The sequence below is a fragment of the Phalaenopsis equestris genome, unplaced genomic scaffold (genome assembly GCF_001263595.1).
Source record: "Phalaenopsis equestris unplaced genomic scaffold, ASM126359v1 Scaffold001303, whole genome shotgun sequence".
NCBI classification, from domain to species: Eukaryota; Viridiplantae; Streptophyta; class Magnoliopsida; order Asparagales; family Orchidaceae; genus Phalaenopsis; species Phalaenopsis equestris.
The window spans coordinates 92,136-102,955 of NW_018165742.1; the positions used below are offsets into that span (position 1 = coordinate 92,136).

At 33.4% G+C, this 10,820-nt stretch overlaps 1 protein-coding gene across 1 annotated transcript; it reads right to left on the minus strand.

Moving 5' to 3' along the window:
• Window positions 1-3,088: 3,088 nt before the first annotated feature.
• On the minus strand, window positions 3,089-8,261 carry LOC110033836. Its single transcript, XM_020737953.1, has 3 exons — window positions 7,922-8,261; window positions 6,982-7,046; window positions 3,089-3,307 (listed from the first exon to the last, which is right to left on the minus strand). The coding sequence occupies exons 1-3, from the start codon at window positions 8,037-8,039 to the stop codon at window positions 3,104-3,106; spliced, it is 387 nt and encodes a 128-aa protein (XP_020593612.1). The 5' UTR covers window positions 8,040-8,261; the 3' UTR covers window positions 3,089-3,103.
• Between the last annotated feature and the right edge of the window lie 2,559 nt (window positions 8,262-10,820).

Sequence of the window (10,820 nt, forward strand, 5' to 3'; positions counted from 1 at the left end):
CCGCTCTTAATAAAATTTATGTGTATAATTTGAATTAATGTCATCATAATATTGACAGAGAATAACGGTTGATAATGGTTTATTTGTTTAGGTAAATGTTATCGGCCGACGAGTGGCAATCATATCGGTTGATCGTCTAATATTTGCTTATGTCGAGAGGGCGTAATCGATTGGTTTGAATACCGTTATCCGTCTTGACAAGAGGTCTAGCCGATAGATTCTGCAAGACTTGTTGCTTCGATCTGTTGATCGACTGATGATTCAATTTACTTTGTTAGGTGAGTCGTGGCTCACTTGTTATTTTGCTCAAGTCTTATAGGACATGTGTCTCGTATGTCTGGTCAGTTCGTTGACTCGGTCGGATCTCCCATCTCACAAGGTCTTGGGCGAATCGCTGCCTATGCGGTGTATCCGACGAGACTTTTTGTCGGTTGATTTGTGTCTCCCCCTTGGAAAATCTTGTCGCTAAACAATGAGAAATTATCTCCAGAGCTTTGACTTATCCCAGATTTAGAGATGTGGCTTCTCATGCTTGACGTTGAATTTTCCGGTCGACCGTTGACCCCATAGTGAAGCTCCGAATTTTCGGCTACTCATTCTCTTTCAGATTCGTGACAATAATTTTGGTGTATACAAATTTATTGTTCTTTATTGTGCTATTGCTTTCCTCCCTCCCTCCCTCACTCCCTCACTCCCTCATTCCATCATTCAAGTTCTATTCCTTGGACAAGTCTCACGGACATATTTGATCTCAATCGTTTCCAAATTGAGGTCATTCATGGATGTAAATGAACACTAATTCTTTGTTAACTTCTTTAGTTGACTGATATTAATAATCTAATGCAATGCCTAATCATCTCACAATACCTCATTAATTATCTACCCCTTCAACATGTCTTTGCCCTTATGGTTCACCAGGAGAATCAAGCATATCTCTGTGTCTCTCTAATTACCCATTCGGATACACATGATTATGAAGATATGAGTGCATAAAACCATAATCCGTGAATATTCCTTCCTCTGCCGATCAAAGACACATCGGAAAGGAATTCACCTGTGTAATTAGAGTGATCAAAATTGTTTAAATCAACAGTCATAGCAGATGATGGATGGAGATAGGGATGTAAACGAGTCGAGTTGAGCTCGAGTCATGCCCTTATACAGCTTGACTCGTCCACCAAATTGTGAGCTCAAGCTCGAGTAGCGTAGCGGCCATTATATTATAAATAAATAATATTATTTAAGAGCCTCTATTATTTATATATATATATTTATATAATTTTGATCATGTTAAATTTTGGATTTACATTCATTAAAAGCGAAATTTGATTTTTTCCCCTAAAAAGTAAAACAAATTTATTATTCTTGAATCTCTCTAATATTTATTTACCCCTATGATTTGTATTTTTTAATATATATATATATATATTTGTTTAGTATAATTTATAGATATATTTTTTTATTTTTTAAAATAAATTACTTATTTTTAAAAGCATTAAAAAATATATAGATGCTTTGATCTTTTGAAAATAAATTAAACGTGTTATAACTTATGAAAAATATTTTCTTTTAAGTAAAATATATGTATAACTAAATTAAATTAAAGTAAAAAACAAAAAAAATGTATATTTATTGTATTTTAAATATGTTTTAATTGTTTATTTTTTTTAAACGTGCAAGCTAACCAGTCGTGTTTTTGCTGTAGCTTGAGTTTAGCTTATTAGTTCATCAAACTTAGTTTACGAACCACTTATCGAGTTGAGTTGGTGCCAGATCATGAGTCGACTCCGCTCACTTACACTTTACTTTAAACTTACATCTTAGCATTATCTAATAAATAAAATTTCATATTTAAATTTATACCCATCTAGTGTCATCAATCCATCTATATAAAAAATTACATTTCATTTTTTTGTTAGTGAATGACAACATTTTATTAGAAAATGTCATAATCAAAATAAAGAGGGTTTGCAATAAGATCTAATTGCAATTTAATTTTCTCAGCCTCCATGATTCACAGGGTGAAAACGAGTCGAATCAAGCTCGAGCTTAATTCTATCGAGTTCGAACTGCTCACGTTGTTTAGTATGAATTATAGAACAATAAATTGAACATTTAAATGATAACTAATAAGAAATTTTGTTATAAAATTATAAAACATTATTCTTAAAATATTTTTAATAATAATAATAATTCTTGAATTTTAATATAATTTAAATATATATTTTATTAATAATTTTTTAAACAATGGGCTCTCAAGCTAACAAATCGAGCTAGGAGTTGGCTTAAGCTTAACTTGTAATTTTATCAATTCACAAGTAACTTATCAAGTTGAGCCCAAGCCGGCTCACGAGATAACTCGGCTCACATACACTTTTCTAAGAAGAATATTCTTTTTAATCATCATTAAAATTAGTAGTGGAGATATGCTCCTTTAATAATCAAATTAAGATTATCAACTACATAATAATCTTTTGATATTATACACTCAACAATGATTTGCACGAATCTCAAGATAATCCAACAGTAGTAGTCAATCACCTTGTTTTAATCAGTCCACCTCACTTTAGTTGACCAGTCAAGCTCTCTCCCTCAGTCGCTTCTCTTCAGTCGACCAACAAATATGAACATGAAAATCAACATCGATCTCAAGATAATCCAACGATCAAAATAAAAAGCACTAAAATACTCTTTGTTTCTCTCTTCAAAAACATCGCCAAAAATAAAATTCCATCCACCCGGACTCGAAACATTGATATTACAAATTAACCACTCATGTGATTTTTTTTTTTTTGCAGAACAGATGTATTTACGCATGATCAAACTATTGAGAATTTGATAAAAATTAAAAAATATGGGTTGGGTTTTAACCATAAATTTTGATGTTCGAGTGAGAATTTAAAAAAAAAAAAAGGTCGAAAGAGGGTGGTTGATTTGTAAATCCAGCAAACTTCCTGCCCCCAAATAAAAAATTCACAGATCATGAATATCACCACCAATTTCACTCATGCTAACCAAACTAAATGTCCATTAAAACATATCCAAAAAAAAAAAAAAAAATGCAATCCTGTAGTTTTTCTTTAACAAACTGAAATTAGGATTCTTAAGGAGAAACCTGCAGTGGGTGAGGTGGTGGAGGAGTTGGTCTGGTGAAGTAAGGCATAAAAGGGCTTCTATTCTCGATCGGTCCGGCATGCACGTCAACTTTCGAGCTCGGAGAAGGATCATTCCCGGGATAGTCATCAAGGTTATAATTGCTCGAATCATCTCCAATTATGGCCGTGTTGATTGTTGACGATACGATGTCCTGAAAATAATTTCAGAGAATTTACATATATATATACTACTCAATTTTTATGTATTTACATCTCTAGCACCTAAAGCTTCAATTTTTACATCCATGCCCACCTTACCTATGCCTGAAAAAGTTAAAATGGTGATATGTTTTATGTGCTATGAAGGATTTACATGTAAAAAAGCATAGTTAGAAAAATGTTAGATATGCAAATACATAGGAATTGAGTTTACATATATACCACTAAATTTTTATGCAGGCAGGCTCCTAAGATTCAATTTTTACATGCATACCCACTTTATCTATGCATGAAAAAGTTAAAATGGTGATATTTTACATGTGAAATGAAAGATTTAAATGTAAAAAAGTATAGTTTAGGTGTTAGATATGCGAATAAATATGAACCGAGGGGTATGTATGTAAATGCCCCAATAATATTTTTGGTTCATATGTTCTGAAAAATAATGTTTTAGGGTTCATAAACAAAACATTAATGTCTAACAATAAGATATGGAGATGATTGTCAATATTCAGAGAAGTCCAACTAAAATCATTTTATCATACATGAGAACTTCTACTAGCAACTTAACTTTCATGGATGAAATCTTTTTACGAATGTGGTTGTAAGTTTATTGTGGTGAAAGCAACTTTTTTTAAGGAAGATTGGGGCAGCTTATAAGTGTGGGCGGCGTTTTCAAAACTCCGTTGTACTGTTTGGTTCGCGCGTTTCACCAGTTTATCAGAAACTGTGTTTGAGTTTTTACATTAAACGTAGGCAGCGGGTCGACCCCGGCGGTCGGCCTGCGGGCTGCGTTTCAAGATAAGCAGCTTATCCTGAAACACATAAGCTAGGGTTGATTCCGCGGCCCGCTTTTCCCCCTATTTCGCATCCTTCGGCCGTGCAGTAGGAATACAAAAGAGTATTTTATTACAGTTTAGGGCCGCCCCATGTGAAAAAAGCGGGCCCAAATGGAGCCTTACATACATACCAATCAATTCCTATGAATAGTTATACATCGCAAGAGATTAAAAATAAAAATGATAAAAATTACACTAAATGAACATAATTAAAATATATAAGCAAAAATAGAACTAAAAATATAAAATAAATTTAATTCTAAATAAGCCATAAAATTTATTAACACAAAGGATTGCTTAGTTGTAAGCCTTTTGAATTTTTCTTATTATATTCATGTGTAAAAGTTCTTAAATTTTGATTTTTTTTTTATTATATTCTTTCAATATTTTTTTTAATTAAAAATATTCATTCTAATCAAATATCTTTAATAACAAAGATATACCACAAATTTATGTGTGTCTACATATATATATATATATATATATAAACTAAAGCGAGTGAAAAATATATGTATTAACTAGTCAAACAAGGAGAAAAAAAGTAAGGATTTAATTCAAGTAAAGTGTATTAAAGATGACAATCAAAAAGTATTTTTCTTAGAGGAAGATATTCAACATAGATGGGTGAATTATTTTGATAAACTTTTCAATAAAATTTCAAAAAATAGGATCGATGTTAGTGATTTGATATTGTTAATAATAATAATAATAAGTTTTATTTTTACCATCGCATTAGTAAAAAATAAGTTGAGGGGGCTTTAAAGAAAACCAAGGGGATAAAATCAGTAGGACGTGATGATATCACAAATCAATTTTTGAAACATTTAGGAGATTTGGGAGTGTCTTGGCTTACTAAACTCTTTAATATCATTTTAAAAATTAAAAAGATGAATCAAGAGTGGAGGAAGAGTATTTTGGTCCCCGTCTTTGAGAATAAAAAGGGTGCACGAGAGTGTGCAAATTATAGAGGAATGAAGTTGATGTGTCATACTTTAAAATTATAAGAGAGGTTAATTGAACATTGGTTAAAATGTATTACGAAGATTTCTCATAATCACTTTAGATTTAAGTCAGGCAGACCTACTATGAAAGTTATTTATTTAATGAAAAGTTTGATGGAAAAGTATACAGAGAATAAGGAGGACCTACATATAGTTTTTATTGATTTAGAAAAGCTTATGATAAGGCTCCAAGAGAAGTACTTTGGAGAGTTCTAGAGAAGAAAGGTATTGTTAATGTAAATTCGAGTTGTTACTTGGGTTTGAATAGGAGGGTTGACCAAGTATTTTTGCAGTTCAGTTGGATTACATCAGGGATCTGCTTTAAGCCCATATCTTTTTTGCGTTGGTTATGGATGCTCTTATGGGGAATTTACAAGAGGATGCACCTTCGTGTAATGTTTTTTACTGATGATTTCCTTCTTGTGGATAAGCCTAGAGAAAGAGTTTAAGAAAAACTTAAATTATGAAGGTCTAAATTGGAGTCTAAAGGCCTTCGCTTGGGTAGAACTAAAACTAAATACATAGAATGTAATTTTAGTATTAGTAACTCTAGTGGCAAGAGTTGTAACTATGGGTATCAAATCCTTAAAAAGGTGTCAATGTTTTAGATATATCGGGCCTATTGTTCAAAGTGATTGTGATATAGATGGAAATGTTATTAGTAAAATTTAGGTTGGTTGGTTGAAGTGGAGGAATGCAGCGATCTATTGTACTGGAAACTCGACGGCTATATGACTATACATGATAGCTCGACGACTATAAATCTCATCCACATTAAAATTGTCTTATCACAGACATCGGATCGACAAGTTATATGACATCGATTATTTTATTATTTTGGTTCTTCGTGTATAAAAGGGGAGATTATATTATGAAAAAAAAGGTGAGGAAAAAAGCTCTCTCTCTCTCTCTATATATATATATTTGTCTTTGGTTCCCTCTCTCGAAAAACTTTTCTTCTAAAAGACTGTAACCAAACAAATGTCAGAGTAACCTATTCCTCAGGCTAGTAGCCATAAATATATTACTCAGAGTTCCTTCTAGGAGATTTCATTCATCTCTCTCTCACTTTTTCCGTCATCTCTCTATAGATTATTTTATTATGTTGGTTCTTCATGTATAAAAGGGGATTGCATTATGAAAATAATAAAAAATGAAAAAAGAAAGGAGAGGAAAAAAACTCTCTTCTCTCTGTCTATTTGTCTCTAGTTCCAGCTCTCGAAGAACTTTTCTTCTAAAAGCCTGTAACTAAAGAAATGTTGGAGGAACTTATTGCTCAGGCTAGTAACCATAAATATATTACTCTTGAGTTCCTTTTAGGAGATTTCATCCACCTCCCTCTCTTTTCCATCATCTTCTCTATAGATTATTTTATTATGTTGGTTCTTCATGTATAAAAGGGGATTACATTATGAAAAAAATAAAAAATAAAAAAAGTTATTAATAGATTCCTTCTTACCAAGAAAGAAATCTAATTAATTATATTGTATAATGCTTGGAGTTCATAGTACGAGTCGTCCTCTATACATAGGACTCATTTGTTTCTCTAAGGGAGTGTTCGATTGGAGTGCTTAGTTTGAGTGCTTAAGAGTGCAACTCTAGTATTCTTCTGTTTGCTTCTCCAATCAACATCTATATAAAAGCTTCCATTGTGCAAGTGTTTTAAGTTTAATAAAAATCTAATTTTTATTATTTTGCTTTCATTTTATTTGTCCGGGCTACAACACATTATAGCATATTTGATTGTAAATAAAATTCTTTACACTGAAACAAACTAAAAAGCAACAAAAAAACAATAGGCAAAAACAAGTAACATAATGAACATACCTTCAGCTTCCTGTTAGATAACTCAGCTTTAAAACCTCCAGGTGATGTTGAACTTATAGAAGAATCTGAAACAAAAAATAGCCGTTAACAGTTCAAATTTTTTGGAGTAATTTAGCAGAATAATGGAGAAGTGGAAGCCTTTACTATATCACAAATCCATTCACTTCATTTAATTAAATCCTACTAAACGCTATTCTCATCCAACTAACTTTTGCAATTATTTACATTAACACTCATATTAATTTTGTTATAATTACACTCTTTTCCACTTGTAACAACACCAAAAACAGTCATTAAAGCCCATCATGAAAAAAAAAAAGCATAAATAAATGAAGTTTTACATGCATATCACTCACTTCTTATGTATTTACATGCATATCACTCACTTCTTATGTATTTACATATCTAACATCAATCAAAACTTCATTTTTTTACAGATATGACATCTTATTTATGCCAGCAAAGTGAAGAGATGTATTTCAGTTTCTAAAAGTTAAAATAGTGATATTTCTTAATGATTTGGCTGGTAAAAATGTAAAAAATTAAGTCTAGGTGCTAGATAAGAATTGGTGGTATGCAATACTTTAGAGCATCCAAACCAAAGATTTTGCTTTTTTATGCTATCTCCTCTGCTAAGTGCAGCCCATAAATCTAAGCTGAAATCTTCATTTAGAAACAAAAATAGATAACAAAACCAAACAAAATAAGTGATGCAATAGTGAAATGAGAAAATGCTATCGCACAACATATACCAAAGAGGGAAAACAGAACAGAACAGGTAAAGCTGAATAAAACACAGCATTACACACAATACATCCCACATGAACTTCCAATCATTTCAAGCAAATAACATTAACTCTTCTCAAAAAATGTGATGAAAATCGCCATTAGAATCCTATTTCTTCCCCACAGACAGCTAAAAAACGAAGATTTGAGATACCTGGAAAGCAGTTGCAGCAGATTAGCAGAAGGAAAGCCGCTGCAGGAACAGTCCATAGGCTTAAAGTTTTCATCTTTTTTATCCAAACTTGAGGTAGAAGAAGAAATAAAGCAGCCATTAAGCGCAGGTGAGCGAGTTTTGATCCATAGAAGATTGCGAGGAAGAAGAAGAAGACGAGAAAGCTGACAGCTTCGGGTCTTCCGTTAATGGCATTGTCCCCTCTGTTTCTTAAAGCACGAGCTCAAGCTAGAGAGAGACAGAGATAGCGGTGGAATCGGAGAAGACAACAGGAGCAGGTGATGCGGCTTTTCATGGCGAAAAGTAGAGTGGAGTAAATGAGATTTTTACTTGATTGGGCTTGCACTGTGTTGCATTTTACAATTCTTATATTTACATATCTACCAACTAAAATTTAATACTTATACTTATGATAATTGGATAATTGCATACATTTTGTTTTTACGAAATCGATGTATTTACAACTGGGAAATATATTACATCAGGACTCCGAATGTAGAGCTACGTTCGGATTGCAATAGTTATAAATATCCCGCTGTGTTACAGAAATATTTCATCTTCGTTATTTTAAAAAATGAAGTGTTATTCGAGTATTATGTGATATTATTCGATTACTTTCCGGCTTTATTGGAATATTCTCCCTCGTTACTTGATTTAGAGTTGTGTTTTTTCTGCATATTCCCCGTGTTATTTCAATTTTCACTATGTTATTGGAATAACATAGCCTCAAATCAAGTAACGCGGTGTAATATTTTAATAACACTGCAAATTAATCGAATAACATCACATAATACTTGAATAACTCTTCATTTTCTACAAATAATGTAGTTGGAATATTCATATAACACAACAGAATATTCCTACCCGAACGTACATCTACGTTCAGAGTCCTGACATAATATGCGCTTTTACAAATGCAACCAAAAAATTATGATGCCTTTTGAACTCGAAGATTGAATTGAATTCATCCACTAAAATAAACTGATAATAATTTAATAAATAAATGTGAGAAACAAACTAATTCATGAAAAATGTCAATTAAAGTTCTACAAGTGAAATAAGTATAAGAAAATGCAAAACTTGAGGAGTTTACTGTACAGAGATTCATTATTGGTACATTTCTGAAAAAAATTATCATTATGCACGAATCTTAAAGCATATTGAGCAACGGACAATTCCAAATATGAACTCATTTCATTCAGGCTTCGGTTTTATCATGCATAGAGGGTCAAAACGACTATAGCAACAATGCTAGATAAATGAAGCCAAACTAGCCTGAACTGAGTCTAATCAGGTTGTTTGAGAACAATTTGTGGCTTTGGATGGCCAATTTAATGATTAAATAATTCTAAAAATGACAATCTTATATTCAAATTGAGTGTCCGTTGAGCTGAATCCAACAAGCTTAAAATTACTTAATTCTGGCATGAAGAAGACACTCAATTGTTAATGCAACACTCTCCAATCAAATGGATTGCTCGAGGTTGTCTCATTGAGTGATTTTGATTCATATAGTCTTTACAGAGGATGTCAGTTGCAATATCTATTGTGACATTGATCTGGATGAGAAGGTTAAAGGGAAATCCAAAATAATAAGGATTTTCTAGCTCCACCACCACCAAACAATTGCCTTCTTGCTTCGCCATCATCATCGAGAATGTTGCCACCAAATCATCAACATTGAACCACCGCTGCCCGACCACTATTTTCGAGTCGTTGCCACTGTCGAACTATCACTGTCTGGTCATCGCCTTGGAATCTCACCACCGTCGGAGTAGCCTTCGAGCTCCACCATTGCTAGATCGTCAGTACCCAATTGTAGTCGCTAGAACACCACCACCGCTCGACCGATGTTACCATCGACGCCATCCCCGCCGTTGGGTCACCGCTACCGAAAACATTAGCATCATATTTCTTAGCACATGATTGTTGTGAGATATATATACCAGTTGATGTGGTATATATATAAATCAAACAGGAAAACGATCAACGAAGCGAAAAAATAGAACGAGAAAATTCACGCTAGAAAATAGTAACACTGTGGAACACACAGATTTACGTGGTTCGACAAATTTCTTACGTTCACGGAGTTGTAGAGAATTTTACTACTTAAAGAATTTTACAACAGTCGATCGTCTCGACTTACAAGAAGAATCTCTCACTTCGTTGCTCTCTCTTCTTCTCTCTCTGTTATTCTCTCTTTACACCGAATAAACTTTACATCGAGATACATCGAAGAAGATAAATTTACAAAAGAAATAAACTCAATTTCTTTTCTGTCACAAGCCACTAAGAAGAAGTCAAGGGAGGGTAATCTTCTTCTTCTTTCTTCTTCCTTCACTGCAAGGAACTACACCTTGCACTTCTCTTCCTTTGTCCCGTGGAAGCAAAAACTACCGAAGAAGAACACAAAGAATCGTGCTTCAAAACCTGTTATTTTGACCCCCAATTAATGAACTAAGGTAAAAGAGTAATGTGGCACTGCCACCTACCACCGCTCACCTACCGGCCACCACCACCCACCTACCTCCCACCTACCACTCTCTTGCTTCTATAAATAGAGAGGGTGTGAGGCTTAGGAGAGCAAGGGAGAAGAGATCTTAAGCTACCACAAAGGAGGAGAGAATAGCTAGAGAGCTAGAGAGGAGGAGAGCATCTTGAGGCCTTGTATCAAGGTGTCGCTTGAGAGAGAGGTCGTAGAAGGAAGATGAGGGCTCATCTCTATGTATAAGCTATGTATTCTCCATTTCTTTTGCCTTAGTGAAATATTTGATTGATTCCCTCCCGTGGACGTAGATCCAGTTGGATCGAACCACGTAAACGATCTGTGTTTGCTTGTGTTCTTTTTCGTCTCATTTCTATGTCAGGAAGTACATATCTC